At 30.6% G+C, this 24444-nt stretch overlaps 1 protein-coding gene across 2 annotated transcripts in view; it reads left to right on the top strand.

Annotated features, from left to right (window-relative positions):
* The first annotated feature begins 1940 nt into the window (after nucleotides 1-1940).
* The window catches only part of LOC129917201 (protein tipE), a 116322-nt gene continuing 93818 nt past the window's right edge, over nucleotides 1941-24444 (top strand). For both annotated transcript variants that reach the window (XM_055997597.1, XM_055997599.1), the window contains exon 1: nucleotides 1941-2714. In XM_055997597.1, coding sequence (XP_055853572.1) covers nucleotides 1942-2714 — 773 coding nt within the window. In that variant the 5' untranslated portion in view covers nucleotide 1941. The remainder of the gene's footprint in view (nucleotides 2715-24444) is intronic.

The raw sequence follows: 24444 nt of genomic DNA on the forward strand, positions 1-24444 counted from the left end.
CGCCCACAACATACCACTACCACCACCCTAGTAGTTGTTGTCGCCCTAACCGTTGTCGCCGCCGCCGCGCCCACCATCACCAAAGTTCCATCATATGCATCAACGGCACAGTAGACATCCTTTTTTGTTTGTTGTTGGATCTCTCACGTTTTATATGTACAAAACCTATACATATACATATGTGTGTCCGTGGATATAAATGAATTATGCATTATTTAGCATATTTACAGGTATTCATGGTCTTGTGACCCACTAAAAAAATTTTCGGATCCGTGGTACCTAAATTTTATGTCGGTTGGTCGTTTTTCGTCCTTTTTGTCTGCGACTTAATTTTTTTTTCTCGACTATCTATTTCTTTGATTGCTGTTGTTGTCATTCTCACTCTCTTTACGACAAAACAAAAAAAAAATGGATTTAACTGGCAAATCAGAGAACGAAAAGCAACTCATAATGAACTGTCTACTTGGCAAGGACATTTTATCGACATATTCCAATTGAACTTCGGATATAGATTGGAATAAAATATACATCGCGTGAGGCATGAGGTGTGGTGCAAGTACCTTTTATTTATTCTACAATTCAATCGCTTAAAAAATGACTCGCGAATCACGGTTAAAGTGTTCTTTGGATATAATCAACAGTGAGCGAAACATTGTAAAATTAAAGTAAAATTAAAAAAAAAAATTGAGCCCAACCCCCTTCGAAAAAATATCTAACAAAAAAAAAAAAAAAAAACCTACACCAAGGAATAAACGAATAAACCAACCACCTGCACCAATACCATTCAAATTGAGAGCAAACGTGGTATCGTGTATTGTTCATACAACCAACCAAACGAACAAAAAAAAAAAAACCTTTAGACGAAGAACTATTCAAAAATTTTCACTTTTGTTCAGTCGCAATCACAACACACTCAATCAACCAAACCAAACCAAACCAAACCACCCACACACAATATTCTCTCACTCTCTTCTCTCATTCCATATAGTTGTATCAGTTACTGACCGTGTGTATCTGTCAAATGCTCATTTTATCTCTCTCCAGCATTTTCTCTCTTTCTTTGTCATAAAACAACAAAAAAAAAAGAAAGTATCTATAGAATATTGATAAAGGAACATAACGGGATAATAACGAATGTTGCAAGAGTTGTACGATACACAGTGCTGTTGCAATTTAGATGGGGATGCTGCGGATACATGCAATCACGAACTGGACGCAATCATTCGCAACAAATACACCACCAACAGTAATATTGAAAAATTCCGAAGTAACGAAAACAAACATTCAATTGACAGATCATATTCTCTTCAAATACAGTTGCTGCTGTCAAAACTGCTATCAGGTCTGCTGTCTAAATTTCTACCATCTACAACAACAACAACAACTGCTATCATTATTATCATCTGTCATTATTACTATCATAGTTTTTGTTCTTTGGACAAATTTTCACCTGAAGCAACCAGCAGCAGAACTGGCAACAATATCATATCTTTCAAATCTTTCTTGGAATCTGGTTTCTTCACCACCACCACCACAATCATCAGCAGCATCATCATTGTCTGTCATTATTCTAGTAGTTCTAGCAGTTTACCTTTGCAACAACAATACGACCACCACCGCAACAACTACCAACAGAAACAGCAACAAAACCAATACAACCAGCAGTTATTGGTGTCATTGCCTGAGAAAAGGGAACGTTACCACCACCTCAGCAGCAGCAGCAGCAGCAGTAGGAGCAGGAGCAGGAGCAAAAGCAAAAGCAACACCAGCGACAACAGAGTACTACCACCAGGGGAGCCACAAACAGCGACGAAGGAGCATCATCATCTTGTTCTTGTTCTTCTTGGTCGGTGTCGTTGTCGTTGTCGTCGTCTTCTTCGTCGTTGTTGTAGTCTTGTGTGGGGTGGTGTGGGTCGTCCGGTCTGCTAGATTTTGACAATAATGAGGAGTGGCAGTTCGGAATTATTACTCGAACAGCAACAACAAGAGCTACGGTTACGTAAAAAACGAGAACTGGCTCCGAAAAAGAAAAATGGTAATCGTCGTTTTCGGTCGTGGCGTGAACGTGTTAAATTTTACGGGACATCAACATTGGCTTTCTTCTCGGTAACAGCTGGTGCGTCGCTGCTGTTCTTGGTACCCCTTTATGTTGATCCAGCGATATCGACAATAAGCCACGACTTCATCGATTCACCCACACTGTGTACGACTGTGCGTCGTGAAGATCTAATCGGCATATTTAATTGCTCGTGGAGTTCTTGCCGCGAAGGTTGCACTTCGGATTTGTACAAGTGCGTTCATATATATGTGACGTTTATCGAGCAAAATATCACCATACCGGAAAATGTGACCGATTTTAGTAATTTTACCGCCGAAATGGAGCAATCGGCCGAGGCGATTCTACTCGTTAATATTAAGGGCTGCGGTTATCCGCCCACAGTGACGTGCAAGGATTTCAATGGGTTTTATGGGCTCGAAGGGGCTATATATCCATGTTATTATTCGCGAAAGAATAAAACTGTGGTATTGACGTCCTATAATCACGAAGATCAGATCCAGGTGATAGTGAATTTTTTTTTCGTGCCATTTATTGTTACTGTTGTGTCGTCAATAGCTCTATGCATAATGCATTGTGATTGTACGTGTAAAAAGGACCGCAGCCATCGGCGGAATCGTCAACCGCAATGCCGTAGACCGAGAATTGAAAATTTAAGGTGAGTTTTTTTTTTTTTTTTTTGTGAAATTCATGGTCACCTGATAAGGATGTGTCACATTTCTGTTTTTTTTTTTTTTTTTTTTGCAAATCATTATAAGGGTAGCCACTTGTGGTATTATGCGTGTGATGTGTCACAAAAATGAGTAGTTTCATTGGTTTTTGTCATAATAACACTTTTGTCCTTTTTGAATATGTGTTTGCGTAGGTTTTTTTTTTTTTAATTAATTTAATGTTGTTATTTGACATTTTTGTTTAAATAATGCAAATAATAATTTTGTATGTCAACCTTCTTCATACGTTATATTAAGTTAAAATAAAAGAAAAAGTAAATAAAAAATGGCGCCCAATGCGTTGGAAGAGAGAGCAAAATTTTAAAAGAATGAAAACAAAAGACTGGAGTATGTTTATGGATTTTCCGTGAATTAGTTTTTTTTTCATAAACTTTTTTTGAGATGACCATGGCCAATTGCTGTGTTGATGAGTTCAATAGAGTTCAGTTAGAATAAATTCCTAAATACATTTTTTTGGTAATTTGTTAGAAATATTAGAATTTCTCATAATCAATCACCCACCAGTTCATACATTCGCCAATTTTTTTCAATCTTACTTATTTTGATGGTTTTTATACAAGTGAAAGTCAATTCCTTAAAAATTTCACCGTGCTCACGGTCGGTAGTAGACGTATCACGTAATGTCCTATGGAAGTGTGGAGCTTTATCCATAACTGAAGTGTGTTTGGTTTTTGAGAAAAGGTCTTTTATCCTCGTTTTAACAATACCTTTGAAACACTACTGGTATCAGCTCCGTGAAGCCAGATCTTCGACCTCAAAATTTTTGAACCTAACTTGTCTAATTCGTTTGTCCATGTTTTTCCACCCAAATTTTAGAGCAAATTCTTTTTTGTCGTGATAACGTCTTATAAATCGATGAACCATGGCAGCCACCACAAAAAAGTGACTCCATTTTCTAGCGTTACACTCTCGCACTTTCGCAGTGCGGCAAAAAATTTAAATTAAAAATTAAAAATAAACTATTAGAGATACAAAAATCTGCTAAAGCTTATTTGAAAGATAATAATCTAAAGTCTAATCCAAATAAAGGATTTTTAAAAATTCCGTCATTTAATAGGGTAAACAGGGGTAAAACGGAAAGATGAAATTTGTTTGTTGTTTGAACGTTGATCAGGTGTTGTGGGTATGACAAAATGTTGAATATGGGTAGGGGAAATTTTTTTTGACAATTCTTAAGGTGCCAGCTGAAAGATGAAGGAAAAAAAATTAGGCTTCTCATACCGATTTTTTTCCAACACTCTGCGTTTCGAAATATGAATTTTTGAAAAATACCTACTTTTTTAGGGGTATTTTTGGGCAGTTTTTGATTATTAGCTTTTTTTGGAGCGTTCAAAAAATCTCAAATTATATGGGACATGAAGGAGTGATAAATGCGCATACATGTGCAAAACGTTGGAATCGTTAAAAGAGTTTTGACTGAATACGGAGAAAAATAAGTTTTAAAAAAACAGGTTTTTTGGCCGTTTTTAACCGATTTTCATCGTTTTTTATTTTTATCTTTTTTTTTAATAGATAGAGGAATATTATATGTAGAGAAAAGGTCTTTTATCCTCGTTTTTAATGATAGACCATGACTACGACTATATGTGTGCGAAATTTCAATCATTTTCGTAAACACAATTTTGAGATAACGTTAAAATAAAATTTTAGAATTTAACAGGTTATAACTTTTTACCAAGAGCAGATAGAAATTTAATTAAACATTTATGAGCATCCTGATACAATTACCTTTCAATTGGTATATCACACATAACGCTAGACTAACTACAAGCCACACAATGTTAAATCAAGAAACTTGCGAAAAAACATCATACCACCAGTGGAGATCTGTTGCGCCATGAATAGCCACTAGTGTGGGAAGTACCATAATCTCAGTCTGGAAATTCCACATGGTTGACTTTAAAAACTTCTTGACTTCTAACTTCCTCTAACTTCTCTTGTAGGCATCTTTGAAATGAGATTGATACGTCATTTGAAAGGTGAAACAATAAGCTTTCACATGGTATAAATTTTTTTTATATGTTGTTAGGGAAAAAATTCATTTAATAGCATGAGAACATAAAAATAAATGTTTTTTTGCTTTTTTTGATGAAATTTCATGGAGTTTGTAGATGTCTCATAGACTTGATCTATATATATTTTTAGCTAAGACAATAAGCTTTCAGATGGTGTAAAAATTTTTATAGATTGTTAAAAAAAAGGGATTTAATAGCGTGAGAAGTTAAATTTACATGTTTTCTTTGCTTTTTTTGATGAAAATGATTGTTTTAAATAAATTATTTTAATACTTTTTGCTCATTGTAAAAATTTAAAAATGGTTTTATTATTAAGAAGAAATATTTGGCTTTTTAATGGTATAATTTTTTTTGTGAGCTTTTAAAATAAAAAAAAATAATATAATGAGAAAAGAAAAAAGGTATTTTTTTAGCTTTTTCTTGTAAATTATGATTGTTTGAAATAAATAATTCCTTCAAATGGCTCATTTTAAAAGCACACAACCTGTTTTCTTACGACGTTATCACGTAAAATCGTCGTCCGTAAACCGGATTTACAGACAACCTCTTTTTTTTTATAAATTCAGTTTTGAATTTCTCCTAAGTACGTAGATCAATTTCGATTAAAAAAAAAAAACATTGGAATAGATTTAATGTAAATCAAAAATAAAACTTTGAAAACAAAATTTAAAAAATTAAATTTTTGAAAACGGGAGATTGTTTTTTTTTTTTTTTAATTAAGGTTTAAGATGTGGATCATTATTTACTTTCTGTTAGTACACAAATGAATTTTGAGTTTATCATAAGATTTTCTTCTAGTTACAATTTTTACAAATTTTGTAGATACAGAAATGTAGGTACATGAAATTTCATACTAAGGTATGAAAGTTTTATACAAGTGTTCAAAACTTTAAGGGGTCTGGCCTGGTAGACCGAAAAAACGACTTTTTTAATTAAAACCATTGATTGTATTAAAACTGGCACCGCCGCCGTGGTGTTGGTTGTCTCAGAGGACCTCCACATGATACGTGCCCATCTGGTACTCGGTTATGGTATATCTGAAAAAAAAATCAGGTTATTCATAAATATACATAGTTGTATATTTAATTTTTTGAATCAAAAATTCAAATTTCTTTTAGTTTATTTTCAATAACATAAACAAATTTCCGGCAATCGCCATTTCTTAACTTAAAAAAAATGAACAGTAAAAAAAAACACTCACAAGTTACCTATGGAAAACTATTATCTATTTTATATTAACCTGCAATATAAAATGTTCTAAATACACCACAGTGACCCCCGGAGGATGATAATAAAAACTGTATGCAATACCTATACTTAATAAGTTTTTGTGTTAATATTTGTTTATTTTAAGCTCTCATGAAAAACAAAAATTCTAAAGAAACTGGCTTGAATATAAAAACAAATAAGCTAGTAATAAAGTTACTTAATTAAATATTAAATCAAGCTTATACAAACACAATCGTAAAAAAAAAAACAACTCACAAGTAAAAATTCGATTCGTTACATTTAATGTCTTTACTAAACTTAAGTCGACTGCATTTCTAAGCTAAAATGCGTTTTTGAATAATTTCGTTTTATCCCTAAATATTAACAACAAGAGCATGCGACTTATTCGTTCCCTTTATCTGACCTGAATTCGCGTTAAAATTATTGAAAAACATTGTTTCCAAAAAAATACTCCCCATGGAAGAATAAATCTTTACCTCAATTAGCTCTTCAAAAATACCTTTGAGGCAGGTTTTAATTCACCTGCATCGCATCATACCCATGTATGTTGTATATCCTTTAACTGAATTTCTCAAGTCATAATTGTAGCCACGAAAAAAGAAAAAATAGCACGAAAAAGGAGCAAAAAAAAAAAAAAAAACAAAGACCCACAAAACAAATAATTAGTCACTAAACCATTTAAAAGTGCGGTTGCATGCAAATGGCTGCACAACCAACTCCAGTTGTACCCACCGGAATAAGCAAGGAATGCTTAACGATAATAGGGGTGCTGGCATATCACTTAAGGGCATCGTTTAACAACTAAGCAGCAGCAAATCCAATAGCTAGTACCAGTTTCTTGTTGTTGGTTCTTGTTGTTGTTGTTGTTGTTATATAGGAATGTGAGTATGTGATTTTCGATTTGAGTACAGAAAATGCACATATAGAGCTGCCACTTGAATACGAATTAAGTGCAATTAGCTGCTCCTGCAAAGCATTCTTCCCCTGGTGAAACACAATGGAATCCAATATTTTCCACATTCGAGTCGAGTCGAGAGTATACATAAATGCTGGGTGTTCATTTTTAGTGCTTCTCTTCATAGACATAACATCCATATACATTATATAGGCTATAGAAAAGCACTCGTGCTTATCGTGGCACATAACAAGAGTATGGGGGTGAGACTCTGTAGGTTTAAAGGCCTATCAGTTAGCAAACTTTTCAGCCGGATATTCCAAATCGAATTGACTTTTATAGTGCGGTTTATTTGCTAAGTCGATTAGAAACAACCAGTTTTCTTGTGTAACACTCGGAACATAAAGTCATAGCAGGCGCCCAGCGTGGGTGTACATACGGTTGCTATGTATATACACTTACTTTCTATATCTTGGCTCTGCCAATATTTGCTTCTATTTTATTACAAGGAAATGTGTTTTTGTTTTTCATTATAAACAAAAATGCTTTTGAAAGTTTCTCGCTTACGAAGGTTAAGGTGATTGCTTATGGTAAAAAGTCCAAACACAGCCTTACCTTCAAAATTAAAATCAAAGTTATAGCCCGTCTCTTCCTTGAACCAACCTCAAGGAAATCCTTATTGAAATATTGATTAAAAAAAAATAACCTCACATTTCTAAATTAACTTCGTATCTTGTTTATCTTTTTTTTTCACCTGGAATAATTGAATGCCCCTGTCGATTAAGTTATTCAACGATTGCGTGAGGTCAAGTTCACAGGATTTTGATAACTTTTCTCAATTCCTTCCAAAAAAAAAATAGGTATATAAAATGGAAAAAGCCTAAATATACATTTATTTAAGACACGACTTGATTTATTTATTAAGGACCAAGAAGAAAACGTCATGTTTTAGAATCATGTCAGGCAGATTTGCAACTTCAACTTCAACTCCTGTCGTCCTGAGTCTGGCATGATTAATGAAATGATTCTGGTTCTGAAAGTGGGCTTAGAAGAGAATATTTGAACAATTTAAATTCTAGAGAGCAAAATTTGTTGTTTTTATTTTTTAAAGAAAATAAATAAATATTTTCATAGCACTACTTTGGATTTGAATATTATATTAGGTGGCCCTTTATATGCACACATACAAATATGTAAACGGTATACTAAATACCAACCTTAGTTCATAGAGAGATGAACATTTTTAAAATAGAGAAATTAAATTAATTGAATCAATTTGTCTTGGCTTAGATATTTCACATGAATATAGGAATAAATTAATTATTTCATGCAAACATGCTACATAAATGAACACACCATACGCATATCTGAAATTCGGTTTGGACAAACGGATACGATGAATAACGAACTTTTGTATGTAAGGCAGAAAAACAAAATGGATTCCCTATTCTTATACATACCTTATATTTTTAAGGATGAAAAACAACAGCAACCAAAAATGTGTGCCTTGTTGCTGCTTATTTTATGCTTAGAATTTATTATCGTTTAAACCATTTTGCATATAAAATGTTTCTATATATTGTACGTGAGTTCATTGTACGTTGGTAGAGATCTAGATGTAGAAGAGTAGCCACTGCATGATAAACTTAATACCTAGAACACTCGTTGAGTGATGGACTATTTGTAAAAAAAAAAATAATAATAATAAATCAAAAACTAACTTAACTTAATCTAAAGTTTAAGTTCTTCGATCAACAAGACTTTTGCCACAACAACAAAGATGTACTTTTCTTAAGATTCAAGGGTTGGTGAGCTCGAATCCGAAATAAAAAATATTCTATAAGCCTCGGTTTTTGAAATATTACCGTTATTAAAAAAGAACACGTTTTTTTTGCATTTCATAATGGTAATATTTCCAGAAAGGAGGCCGCCAGTAGATTTTTTTTTTTTTTTACTTTGGATTCGAGTTCAGTAACCCTAAAACCTTCAGAAAAGTATTGGCTCTTTTGGCAAAAAAAAGAGGTTGTCTGTAAAGCCGGTTAACGGACGATGATTTTACGTGATAACGTCGTCAGAAAACAGGTTGTGTGCTTTTGTTTAAAATGAGTCAATTACAAGAAAAAGCTAAAAAAAAATACGTTTTTTATTTTCTCATTATATTAATTTTTTATTTTAAAATCTAACAAAAAAAATTATGCAATTTAAAAGCCAAGTATTTCTTCTTAAGAATAAAACCATTTTTAAATTTTTACAATGCGCAAAAAGTATAAAAATAATTTATTGAAAACAATCATTTTCATCAAAAAAAGCAAAGAAAACATGAATTTTTATCTTCTCACGTCATTAATTCCATTTTTTTCCCTAACAACCTATACAAAATTTTACACCATCTGAAAGCTTATTGTCTAAGCTAAAAATTATGTATATCGATCACATCTATGAGACATCTAAAAAAAGAGCTAGAATTTTTTGAACTCGATCAAGTTTCATTAAAAAAAGCGAAAAAACATTTTATTTTATATATTTCGTTTTTTGTATTGCTGGATTAAGTACTTAAATAAAATAAGAATTTTATTTTATGTTCTCCGGCTATGGAATCAATTTTTTTGTTTGACAACCTATAAAAAATATATACCATGTGAAAGCTTATTATTTCAATTTTCATATGACTTATCAATCTCATTTCAAAGATGCCTACACGAGAAGTTAGAATTTTTTAAAGTCAACCATGTCGAATTTCCAGACTGAGATTACGGTACTTCCCACACTGGTTGCTGTTCGGGGGGCAACAGATCTCCACTGTTGTTTTGAGGTTTTTCGCAAGTTTCTTGATTTAACATTGTGTAGCTTGTAGTTAGTCTACCGTTATGTGTGATATATCAAATGAATATGTTTAATAAAATTTCTTTCTGCTCTTGGTCGGTCAAAAGTTATAACCTGTTGAATTCTAAAATTATATTTTACCGTTATCTCAAAATTGTGTTTACGAAAATGATTGAAACTTCGAACACATTTAGTCGTAGTCATGGTCTATCATTACTCCATATACTTTATTCCTGTATCTATTAAAAAAAATGGTAAAAAAACGTGTTTTTTAAAAACTTGTTTCTCCCGTTATTCAGTCAAAACTTACTAAACGATTCCAACACATGTATGCATATGGCCAAAACCTACATGTCCTAAAAAAACTAAAAATCAAAAATTACCCAAAAATACCCCAAAAAAATAAGGTGTTTTTCAAAAATTCATATTTCGAAACGCAGAGTGTGAGGAAAAAAATCCGTATAAGATGCAAAATTTCCTTTACCCAAAATCATCATTTTATCATAGCCCCAAAAATTTTTTAGAATTTTTTCTTAAATGCAGTTATTCTTAAATTAATCTGATCTATCTATAGCAAAAAAAAAAAATCAATTTTCTACAACTATGCGTTTAGATTTTAGCCCAAATTTCATCTTTACGTTTTACCCCTGTTTACCCTATTAAATGACGTAATTTTTAAAAATGCTTCATTTGGATTAAGCTTTAGGTTATTATCTCTCAAATAAGCTGTAGAAATTTTTTTTTATCTCTAATAGTTTATTTTTAATTTTGAATTGAAATTTTTTGCCGCTCTGCGAAAGTGCGAGAGTGTAACGTTAGAAAATGGCGTCACTTTTTTGTGGTGGCTGCCATGGTTCATCGATTTATAAGACGTTATCACGTCAAAAAGTTTAATTTGGTTGACCAGTGCTGTTTTTGAGCCAAAGAATTACTCAAATTTAAAATAACTCGGGTCGTAAAAGAGATATCGGAAAGATTTTAACATTTTTTGGAAAAAAAAAATAAGTTGTTATATCTACCTAACACTGGTTTGCAAGGGTTTTGTTGCCGAAACAAAAACTAACTTTTCTGAAGGTTTTCGGTGTGTTGAACTCAATCCAAAGTCAGAAACAACTAATCAGCTCCCGTTTTTGAGATATTAGCGTTATAAAATGCAAAAAAACGTTTTTTTGAGCATATTTAATAACGGTTTCTATAAGAACTGCTTTCCATCTTTCAATACCTGTTTGAATCTTTTCAATATCTTTTGTATTGTCCGAGATATCTTAAATTGAAGTAAGTGGGTTTGGCTTCATATATCATTAGGGAGATAATGATGTCATAAAATTTGTATAACATGCCAAACAACTGAGGATATTTCAGGCAGTAATAAAGATATCGGAATTTTGAAAGGTAGAAAATAGTTCTTATAAATACCGTTACTATATTTGCTCAAATAATTTTCCTTATATAAAAGAATAAGGTCCGAAGTACTGCATTTTCTAACGGTAATATTTCAAAAAACGGGAGCTGATTAATTTTTTTTTTGACTTCGGATTCAAGTTCAGCACACCGAAAACCTTCAGAAAAGTATATTTTTTGTGTTTCGGCAACAAAAAAAGGCTTAAATTTGTAAACCAGTTTAATCATTAGCTGTGTTTAATTTTCCTCGTGATCCAGATCAGACCATTAATTTATTTGCGAAACAATAACAAAACAAAATCCTGTTTTTGTTGTAAAGCTAATAAAAACAATGATCTGATCTCGAAAAAAATAAAACAGAGCTATTGCTACAAATTTTTTCATAATGAACTACTCCACAAAAAAACATAACCTCGAAAACAGATAAAATTACGTTTTTTTTGGCATTTTATAACTATAATATTTCAAAAACGGAGGCCAATCAAAATTTTTTGACTTCGTATTCGAGTTCAGCACCTCGAAAACCTTTAGAAAAGTATATTTTGGTTCTTGTGGCAAAAACCTTGTTCACCAATGTAATTTAAGGTGAGAGTTCAACGAAAGCTGAAAAAGAAAGAAAGGCTCCGAAATCTTAGCATCCCATATGTAAAATTTTGACATTTATTAAATGGTCGACAAAGTTGAACTGGGTAATTGTTTATTCAGCTATAAATTTGTTTTAATTATTTTGTTTGCGTCCCAACTGCGGTTCACTGTGGCGTATGTGTATGTTTTTTTTATATAGAAATATCTTATTGGTTATATTAATACAAATTGTAAAAATTGTAAAATATGGCAAGAAGTAAGGTTTTCCCATGTGGTATGTGAATTGAAAACAGTATTAAACCAGTTTGTCGCTAAAAAAGAGATTAGTCTTCTTCACCCTCCAACTAATAGACCAATTTTCGTTACACTGTAATTGTGTTACACTGTAAAATTTAAATTTATTTTTTAAAAACTATTTGAGTAGGTATATAAAAATTGGTTGGCAATTACTGTATAATTTTTTTATCAAGAATTCTTGAAGCAAATTATGGAAAACAAAAACAAAAGATTTTTTTAAAATCTAGTAAATAGATGGTGTATCTGGATTATAGAAACTAATACATAAATTTAGACGCATTTTTGCAACGATATATATATGTATATTTGAATTGGTCGAAAGCACTAACTCATATATATATATATATATATATATATATATATGTATTAAGATTTATGTTCTGCGTTAACAGTCACCTAAGAGCTCATGCTGAAATTTTATTTCATAGACCTGCTGAAGCTTTAAAAGAAACACGCTGATTTTCACTACATACCTACGAAATATTTTCCTTATTAAATTGAAATATAAGTTTGGTGTTATAATACCTACCTGTACGTTATTAAAATCAGCCAAAAAGACCTACAATTCTTATAATACCCATTCGAACAAAACACCAATCAAAAAACCATCAAAAATAATATAAACAAAAAATATTTTGAACACGTCTCACATTGCTTTGTGTGTGTTTATATGAATAAATTAAAATAACTTAACCTTATTTGTTGCCCAAAAAAACAAATTCTTTACTATACTATGTTGGTATGTACATAAATACAAACATCTACCTACAATGTATTTCATTCGATTTGCCACAAGGACATTGAAACCAGAGAATAATAAAATCAACCACAAATTTATAGCTGCACAATCATAAGAATATGATTTATGAACCTTTTGACATCGAATGTTGAACAAATAAACGCACGTGTTCTCATTCATAAATAAAGCGCAACACACGTTTTTGTAATACAAAAAAATATACTCGTACAAGTCTGATTTGGTGCTTTATCCGGATACTCCTGAATACGAGAAAAACTTAGTGCATAAAACCCTGAGACAGTTTTTTTTATGGGTCAATGTGAATAAATCATTTTAAACATTACCATTTCATTTTGAGGTTTTTTATAGTTGAGTTTTTGGGCTGGACATTGATAAAAAAAAAATATTACTTTAATTGTTTTCAACATTGTCCTTTTTTTAAACATCAAATAAGTTTTCCTTAGGTAGCCATAAAATATGCAATATTTGAGGAAGAACTTTAATAATATATCTTTTGTGAAATGTCCGTCGTGCTGTTCCCTTGTGGAAATAGAATTCCAAACAAAACATGAATGATAAATGGGTTTTCTCAATTTTAGTGTTTATTAGTAACTAAATATAATGTAGGGATGCATTTAAGATAAATTAAGAATATCAGAGAATATCAAAGTAAATAGAATAGTTATATGGTTGGAAATTGTTATTTATGAAATCATTTTTTATTAATTTTAAATCTATTTTACATTTGAGTTTTTCCATTATTTTGTGCAGCTAGAATTTTTAGTTCTTAAAAAAGACACTTATATAAATTGAATTTAAGTAATTTATTTTGTGGTAATGATTTCGAATAAGTAAATTTCTTTTTCGGCACACATCTTCAAAAATCGTACATAATTTTCTATACGTTATTCCAGGCACGCCAGCTGTCATATATTTGAAGTTAGAAATCGGGGGTGTTCAAAAAAGTTCAAAAAAGTTTTTTTTTCTGTAAAAAAAAATGAGTTTTAGTGCACGAGAGTTTGTAAAGTTTTTGGTATAGAAATATGAAATTTACATCAAATTAATTCAATCGATTTTGGTTGAATTCCAAGAGTAAATGTAAAATATACCTATATTTGGTTAAAATAATCACAACAAAAACATTACTGTTAAAAAAAGAGCCAAGTTCTCCTATGTTGAAATTATACTGAGATGTAAAAGTGTACCAAGTTCTAAAGTTTGGGTTCAAATTCGTATCAATAAAATTTTGATTGTTCTCTTGACAATTTTTCTTTTAATTTCCCATTTTTAAAGTTATTTCAAAAATTGCCAAGTAAACAATCAAAATTTTATTGATACGAATTTGAACCCAAACTTTAGAACTTGGTACACTTTTACATCTCAGTACTTTTTGTGCCAGCATAATTTCAACATAGGAGAACTTGGCTCTTTTTTTAACAGTAATGTTTTTGTTGTGATTTCACTACTTTTTGCAAGGTAAGGCTGTAGAATTGAAAATCTCTATATTTGATGAAAATTCAGTGAAAATGGGCGGTTGCCACGCCCCCTGGCTGAAATTCTCAAATTTTAAATTTTTTCCTTTGTATAAACTACCATCTCTACCATTTTACCAAATTTCAAGATTCTAAGATAATCAGAAGTGCTCTGTAATATTTGATGAAAATTTAGCGGAAATGGGCGGTTGCCACGCCCCCTGACTGAAATTCTCAAATTTAAAATTTGTTCCTTTGTATAAACTACCAACTCTACCATTCTACCAAATTTCAAGATTCTAAGATAATCAGAAGTGCTCTATAACATTTGATGAAGATTTAGCGGAAATGGGCGGTTGCCACGCCCCCTGACTAAAATTCTCAAATTTCAAATTTTTTCCTTTATATTAAGTACCAACTCTACCATTCTACCAAATTTCAAGATTCTAAGCTAATCAGAAGTGCTCTATAATATTTGATGAAAATTCAGCGGAAATGGGCGGATGCCACGCCCCCTGAATTGAAAATCAATTTTTTCCTTTGTGTACACCACAAGCCCTATAACCGTGTAAAATTTCAAGTTTTTGCGACAACGGGAAGTTCTCCATAATTTTGATGATCTGTCAGTGAGTTAATCAGTCAGTTACGGTTTTCGAGATTTTCGAAGCCCTATATCTCAGAAACTACTCATCGTAGCAAGCTGAAATTTTGTGAGGAGTTTTGTTTTGACCAGCTTAACAAATGTAGCGAGTTTGAAATTTCTAGCATCTTTGGTGTGGAAGTTAGAGGGGGGTCGAAAATGGCCTGAGTTGTTTCCTGTAAATAAGGGTGTAGTGCCAAAGTTGCTAGAGAACTTGGCTGGGCACTACCGTGCCCCTTGATATCCACGTAGACTTTTTTTTATGTAGAAGCTATCATTTTTTGAGCCACCCTAACATGAAAAATTTTAAATTAAAATCATTATCTCAAACAACACAAAAATCCAATTTTTTGGAAAAATGAAAAAGAAACATTTCTTACACCACAGTAGTTTTTTAACAGCAGGTACTGTATTTGGACTAAGATAGTACGATTGCAAATCTGAATTTATGAGCACGGCTAACGTAGGCTTAAGTTAGGCAGACGTTTGTGAAAATACCCCATATCTTTAGCTATTTTGTATTGAAAACGTTATTATAGTCTATGTAAAGTGAGTAACAGATATTAGTCGTTATATTTGAAAGTGGTATATAAGTCACATTTTTGATGCTTTTCAAAAAATTTCAATTTTTTAAATCAAGCAACAATTTAACGGATTTTCTTGTGACAATAGGTATAAAGTGGAGTAACTCATACATCTAACGGATGCATTTTAGAAAAGGGATAGGTTTCAAGTGCAGTTCCAGTTAGTTTTTACATGAACCTATTTCACTTTTAAGTATAACCACTGATAAGTTAAAAAAAAAATCATATTTTACGAGTTCGGAGATTCAAAATTCGAAATTTTTTTATTTCGTCAAAATGTTAAATATTTATATCACTTTAAACGACCGCTAACAAAAAAAAAAAAACTGTTTTGCATAGAAGAACACTCATGATCTTCAAGTTTTTAAAAGAGAACTTTTCGATAGGACTCACTATTGAAGGGTAATAATGCAAAAAACCTTATTTTTGACACATTTAAAAATCATGATATCTTAAAGTTATTATCAGCAGCCTAAGATATTTCATTAAAAATAATGACAGCAAATTAAGTTAAACACCTTTGGACCGACGTATTTATTGTCAGGTGTTTTTTGTCATAGGCTGGGGTATACTCGTCGGGTCCAGGGTTTTACTAAAAAAGCAACAAACTCTTGTTTGTGTATTTCTTTTTTTCACCAGGTGTTTTTCAATATTTTACATTGTTTTACAGTATTAAACAATGTTTCATCATTGACAAACTATACCTATACCAAGACTGTAAACTGGAAACCCCAAAAACCCTATTGTTTAAGTTTGCAAAGCAACAACAAATTCAACTGAAAAATTTATCCAGTATAAAAGTTTCCAAAGTTCAATTTAGATCGAAAAATATTAAACTGGGTTTTTTAGAGCAAAAATACAAACAAAAATAGAGGCTTTTGTTCAAACAGAAATAAACAAACAACAGGTCGAGGAAATGTGTTTATTTTTGTTCGATTTTTGCACTGAAAAAACCTTTTTTGTTGAATTCAAATTGTAATATTTTTCGATCTAAATTGAACTCTGGAAACTTTTATACTTTAAAATAATAAACTGTTGCTATGAAATTAAAGTACCAAATTGAGTTTTTATATAAATTTAATTCTTTACTTTAATCAAAAAAAGTACTTTATACAATATAAGTTCATAAACTTAATTCTAGTTTGACTGAGTTAGCAGTGTCCAGTATAAATTACAGTCTGAGATAGCAGACGTCACTAACAATTACAGTCTGAGAAAGCAGACGTCACTAATTTAGAACCTGGGATTCCACTTCTGGAGCCTAAGTTCTTCTAAAAAGTGGAGGGGCACGCTGTTAACCAGATTGGTACTTTTCTAACTCAAGTACGACTTGATGTGTACTGGATTTCAACCGGTCTTTTATGTTTTTTTTTTTTTTTTGTAATAACTAGATGTGAACTGTAAGACACAGACAAAATCCAGCACAATATTTTACTTTAATTTGTTTTTCTTTTGTTGTTGGTGCATGTTTGTAATGTATCATTTCATTATACATTATACTCTCACCTTTATATAATTTAATAACTAGCATTAAGCAAATTCAAATAAAATTTGTTCAATAAAATTAGTTAAATCGTAAATTTTATTTAGTTTTATGTGATTTAAAGAAGCTATAGCTAAAAAATCTACACAAAATGCAATCACCAATAAATTTTAGATTTAAAATCAGGTATTTCAACCTATATAAAAACACAACCCTTTTCAATATCTCTTCATATTTAAACTACATATACATACTTTTAATATTTTATCGAACCCAGTCACGACAAATGTACATAAATCCAATCCCCCAAAGGGTTCCAAACTTAAGCCCTAAGATTATAAATAATAAATTAAAGTTTTTCCCTTAAATATATATGTAGGTACCTATACTTGTATACTCCTATAAACTGTGTTCTTCCATCTGTCAAAATGACATTAAAACAACTTTATCTTTGTCACTATTAAATAACTCGACTACTAGGTATATCTGCGACTAAACTTTTAGCTTTTCCAAAGAAACACAAATTTAACATCTTTGCAAAGAAGTAGGTATTTTATTCAAATCTCTTTAATACTTTGTCATTGTCTTTGTACATTTTCATTTTACTTTCTTTAAAAGCACTTTGCATAGAAATGTATCTCTCAAAACTTAATCTTCTTCAAGAAAATCCTTAAATACTTCAAGAATTAATCCTGCTTATCTTTTCTGATTCTCTCCCAATGGAGCACGCGCCAAAAATTTCCATAAAACTCTCAATACACATGGTCCGTCCGATTTCCAGAAGTCCATACCCACTTTCGCATTTTAAATCCTTTCCAACATGAACTATAGAGAGTTAAACGAACGAAAACATATTCGTCCTCTTTTTCTGTCATGAAACTTGTAAATATATACCGAAAATGTACTGCGAAATTGATGAGCTAAAGGTACGAGTTGGTATTATGGGTTAGAAGAAAATATTCATTGCTTCAGATTGCTCCCGTCCCGTTCATATCCGGCCATAAATGTTGATTCGAGACGACGACGACGAGGAAGAAGTTCTTCTTCTTTTACTTATATTATGTTTACAATTCTAGAACTCTATATATCGAATAGATACGACTATACGACAATATGTATGTATATTTGTTAGAATCCTTGTCCTAAATAGATTTCCATTCGGGGACTGATTTTCCAATTACATAAAAACACCCACACCCATTCGTCTTGTTGTGAGAGTAATCTTCTTATAGTGTCCTTGCCCATTGTCAGCACAGAGGTGAGGGACAAGAGAATAACAAACGACAAGTTCAAATGATGAGGAGCACCAGATGTGCGTACGACGAGAAATATCATTTTGTAGATGATATTTCTCCTTCGTCGTCACCATATTGTCGTATAGTATAGTGAGTCGATGAATCGAACCCAAGCCGACATTCGAATAATTTCAATTCCAACATCCCCACAGCCACATGAGGCGCTGTCAAAAAGTGTCCTTAATATGCTTCATATTGCATGTTGTATGAAACTGCTGCTGTTGCTGCTGATGGTGATGCTGGCTGGGTGATGCTGTGACACAAAAGTGTGATATTTGTGTGAGTTTGTGTGTATATACCCTCTGCACTTCATTATACATTCAGCTTGTGATCCTTGGAGACTCTTGGAAGGAGGTCGGAAACAAAAGGACACATACGTTCATCCGACCGAAGTCAACTCAACTGTAGTAAATTTTATCCTTGATTTGCTTGATGCTGCTGTTTCTTCGGTGAACTATATCAGCACTTCATCCTCATCCTCATCGTTTTGGAAAATATACGGAGGACAACCACCGACTATTTATGTTGTTGCCTCTCTCCTTCGTCGTCGTCATCTTGAAGGTGACACAAAATCGATTCTTAATACACTTCGTGTACAGCAGTGGCACACTTGCTGCTTTCAGCTGACTGTTGGCTGCAATATTGTTTATGTCAAGAGGAGGTCCTTCAGGCAGGATGCACTGCTAGATAGACACCACTTTTTTATATTTTTAATATTTTTTTTTTTTTTGTGTAATTTTGTCTTCTCATCGTCATTTCAGATTTCAATACCTCAGGCGTTATCCTTTACGTAAAATAATCTTTAGCAGATGAAAACGTGGTGTATTTTGCTTTTTCCTTGGAATATTGCCACTCCTCGAGCTCTGACGCGTCACTCCACCACCGACTCCACTCCGGTCTATAAATGTTAAACTGAATGCTTGTGTGTGTGTGTGTTTATTTTTAATATTTTTTTGTCTTTTGCTTTGGTTTATTTTTTTTATTCTTGTTTGGTGAAAATAATTTTGAATTGTTAAGAAAGTAGCATGATTGGTGGGTGGTGGGGTGGTTGATAATATTGGATTAAAAACAAAAGATTTTTGTAAAATCAAGGATAATAACTTTGTGGGGAAAGTGTTTGTTGGTTAATAAACTGTCATTTATTAAAATGTTGGTTGAAGAAAATTATCTGAAGTCTCTGTAATAAGTGATTCGAATATTTAATCTAGTGCAAGGATTTATATGACAGGGCTTTTAATGTCCTTCAAATAAGCAGACCAAAGTGAGTAGAACATGGGTTTCATTATTCGATCTTTTGAAGCTAATTACCTAGGTGTTAGTTCGTCAAATTTTCCGAAAAGGATTGCGGATATTGTTTCTTTTGTTGATGAATCAATTTACGATTATTTTATCCGGTCAAAACGATTGATCATAAGTAGTTGATTGAAAATATCTTCCATGAACTATAATGTATTAAATTTAGACTTATATAACTTCAAAGTTTAACTAGTTCCTTCCCTATGTACCTACACGAAGAAAAAAAAGGGCACATTAAATTTCACCACCTTAAAATAAGACGATATCCGCTTAAAATAAGGTGACTCCACTTAAACTCAGTTAAATTTAATTTGAACTTCATCTTATTTTAATATGAATTTTCAATTCAAACTCACACTTTTTCGAAAAATATGTAATTCTTCTGTTTCCACATTTGGAGATATATGTATGTATTTGTATACCGATCTGTCGGTCACTTATTTAACTTCATTCACCCGTTTCGTTTAATGTGGAAATTTTGTAAAACAAAAAAAGTAAAAGTTTTCGTTATTTTGTTCATAATATGTACACTGAACCAAAAAGGTACATAAAATTAATGAATTTGTACATTAAATTAATGTTAAAATTCATGGCAAATGCGCCAATGTAAAAATTCATTAAATTTAAGAATCTTTTTAAGAACAAATTCATAAGGGAATGAATCTTTCTTAAAAATTAAGAATAAGTTCTTAAATTTTAAGAATTCTGTTCATAAACAAATTCGAAAAGTTTTGAACATGTTTAAGAAAAGTTTCTTAGATTTTAAGAAAAATTCATACCTACAATTTAAGAATTATTTCTTAAATCTTTTTTTTTTCTTCTATAATTTAAGAACAAAGTTTAAGAAAAGTTTCTTACATTTTATGATTATTTCTTAAATTTTATGATTTTTTTCATAAATTTCATAAAAATTCAAATGAAATTTTGCTTAAATTTTATGAAAAAAATCATAAAAACTATGAATTTTTCTTAAAGTTATATGATTGTTTTCATAAAATATAATACACTTTTCATTAAAATTTATGCAGTTATTTATATAAATGCATATAATACATTACCATTCCAAGCCTTTAATTTGTTCCTAAAAAATTGTATTCCAAACAAACAAACTTCAAAAGAAAACAATCCAAAATCTAAAACAAAAAAATGAAAATTGTTTTTAAAAATAAAAGAAATTATTAAGTTTAAACTTTATAAAAATGTTTTATTGATTACTATCACTTTAAATTTCACTATAAATTAATTTAATTTTACTTCTTTAATGGATGCATCATCTGGAAAGATAGAAAAAAGTTTGTATTAGTAAAATGAATATGTAGTACATATTTGGTTTAAAAAATCGAAATAGCTAGAAGGTTAAATTATCTAATTCTTACCTTATTGTAATCGGCACCATTAGACTCTGGATATGAAAAAAAAAAAAAAATAAAAATATAAAAATAATATAATATAAAAAAAATATAAAGAATTTAGGTACCTATGAGAAATGTTGTTAAGTTAAAACAAAATTTAAATATTTAGAGAAATAAAATAAAATGCAACACTTACTAATTTCCATGTTTTGCTTTAGTTTCCAATGACAATTTCAATTGTACAGGATTTGTTGAGAATCGCCTTTAATATGGTTTTTATTTTGTGTTGATTTTTCCCCCTTTGCCGGTCCAAAGTTGAAGATTACGTACGTGCCTCCATATTTCACAAAAATATCAAATTACGATTTTCAATTTTAAAATATGCACCTATAACAAAAAAAAAAAGAAAATATATTTAATAAATAAAAGAAAGCAATTTTTAACATTATTATGTTTTTATACTTATCTGAGTATATGGGAAAGAGGCAACAGGAACCAACAATATTTTACACTTTTGCAATGTACTTTACTTATACTCTTCAAAATTGTCTACGTGGCTAAAATGCTTAACACTATAAACAATATCGTCTTTTATTCACAAACTTTTATAACTTGTTTCGGCAACGACCGTCCACTTTGAATATCAGATTTTAAATTTAATCCTCAAAGAAATCTTTCTAAGGCATAGATTTAGAACAACAGTTATTATTTTCTAGATTGATGAAAAAGTACATAGACTTTAAGAAAATATACTTAAACACTCAAAACGTAAGAATTTTTTCATTAATTATATGTATACTTTCATAATATTTAATGAATTAATTCTTAAATTTTGGAAAATTATGAATTTCGAACATAAAAAGTATGAACAAATTCTTAAATTTTAAGAATAAGTTCTTAATACCGAATACAGGATAACGGTAAAATATTCCTTGTTTTTTGATTAATGAAAAAATACATTCATTTTAAGAAAAAATGAATTAATTCTAAGAAAAAATACTTAAAAACACAAAATTTATGAACTTCTTACAAATGTAATAGCGAATTTTTTCAATTTTAGAAGGGAAAAAAGTCAATTTTAAAAATTATTTTAACTCAAAATACAACTGAATGGAAAATAAAAGTAAATTTCATTCATAAAAGTATGTCCAGATTCTAAGATTCAGCAAAATATTCTTTCAAATTGGAGCTAGAAGTTTATGAATTTATTCATAAACCTTCGTATTTGTTCTTAAAATAAATTCATAAAAAAAATTTTCATAGGAAAATTTTTATGAAAACTGATTCTTAAATTTTATGAATCTTTCTTAAAACTAAACTTTTTTTAAAGAATTTGTGCTTGAATTTAATGAATTTTTCTTAAAAATGTATGAATTTTGGTTTATGAACGAGATTCATAGTTTTTAAGAATAATACTTTTTTCAGTGTAGGATATTAATTGGTGTTTAAACACTGGTCTTATGACCCTGTCAGGGTTCTTTTTGACCAGGATTCTGACGAATTTCATGAAATTGTTTTTTTGTTCTACAATTTTTTCTCATTAAAAAAACTAAAAAATAATTATCAAATATTTTTGTTATGTCGTCCAAAGTAAACGCAATAAGCTTACTTATTTTGAGATTTTATTTTTTTAGTTATACAAAATTCAGGGGGGGGTCACTTGCACTTTTAACAGTGAAATTATTAAGAGTTTTAACTCCTTGTTTTTTATAACAAAATTGATGTTCCAAATGATTTTAACTCCCACGAGTAAGGCTATTGGAAGTGATTAAAATTTCAATTTATTAACTATTAAAACAATTTCAATCAATTTTTGACTTACAAACAAATTCAAACTATTTTACAAAAAAAATACAATGTGTCACAAAATACACCATAACATAAATAAAAGAAATAAACTCTTTTCATCCTTTTTGACATTCAAGCGGGATTGAAAATCGCTGGTGAGGAAAACATAGCCTATTATCATTTCTAACATTCAGGGTGATTTACCAACAATGGGCCAAAAAGGACAGGGCGTGTATGTTGGGTTGAGACAAGAGAAATATTGTATGGAAGGGTCTATTCCAGGCATGGAAAAGTCGATACAATTGTATCGAATTCGATACCAATACCTAAAGTCAAAATATTAAAAGTTAATTTACTTTGTTATAAATTTAGAAAAAAAAAATGAAAAGAATCTTAATGAAAAGAATTTTAATTTAACATTTTTTATCTAAAAAATTGTTGCACTTTTATTTTTGGATCCCACGATTTTTATTTTTCACATTTCTTTAATCCTAGTATGTAGTCTTTAAAGAATGGAACACTCTTTTGTTAGGAAACTTTTGGTGAATTTTTTTCCCATTAAATAATAATTTTTTCCATATTTACTATATTTTATACCGAAATAGGAACATAAAAATTACTCTTTTCTGATTGTCATTTGGAGAAATGTAAGAGTTACCACTGTTACCAGTGTTATTCAGTTAATTCATTAAAAATTATAAGTTTTCATTAAATATGAATTTCTGTTGCGAAAAATTTTATTTCAATACAATTGGCACCATTTCAGTGAAATATCAATATAAATTTCAGTACAATTAAGAAATGTCATTTTCCATCCCTGGTCCATTCTATACCCTTTCTTAATTTTACCACAAATAACGGAATATAACTCTGAATGTTTAAAATTAATAGACGAAAGGTTAATGTTTCATAAATTAATTTATCAAAAAGTCCAGCTACTTAATTACAAAAAATAAAAGTCTTTCTTAGAAAGAAGTAGTTTTGGTGTTTTTTTTTTTTCAACTTCTCGAAAACGATAAAACATATTCGAATCGGGTTTTCCGTTTCCGTTTTTGTAATTTTGAGTTTGAATAAAAATTTTTCAAAAACTTTTCCTTAAAACAGCTTTAATAAAAAAAAAATGAGAGAAAAAGTCATTGACCTTACAAAATGTATAGCACTCCGTTGTAAGTGTAACCATTGATTTTTTAATAAGTTTTCTTTCCAAGCTAAGTCAAGTTTCTTGAAAACTGCCCCTCCGAGCTTAACGGAGTGGAAAATACCCTAGCCCCTCCCACTCGATTTTTTTTTTTGCTGTCTCAACCCAATCTAGACGTTACAGCTTTTTGGTACATTGCTGGTGAATCACCTTGTATAATAGTTTTACTTTTTGTTGGTACACTGTGGCGTATACGCACTTTTTTATCGCAACGATAAAATTATCAAATTAATAATTTTGCCTAACCTAATTCCTTGGGTTAAATATTACCTTCCTGAATTATTATGTTTATGAAATCTCTCCTTTGAATAGTTTCCTATAGCTTTCTGTTACATGGGGTGGACCGGTATTGTATTTTTTTTTTTAATTCATTTCATTTTCAACAAATTTTTTTCAGTTTGTTTCTTTTGTTTGCGTTTTTATCCTGCTTGGAGCGATAACTGTGTTTGACAAATAGGAACTAAAGTTGAATGCCTAAGAGGGTTTAAACATTTCCATAGAGAAGGCGCATCACAACACTCTATGCTGTGGTGTATAACTAACAACCAACAATAACAACAACAA

This window comes from Episyrphus balteatus, chromosome 3 (genome assembly GCF_945859705.1).
Source record: "Episyrphus balteatus chromosome 3, idEpiBalt1.1, whole genome shotgun sequence".
In the NCBI taxonomy this organism is placed as follows: Eukaryota; Metazoa; Arthropoda; class Insecta; order Diptera; family Syrphidae; genus Episyrphus; species Episyrphus balteatus.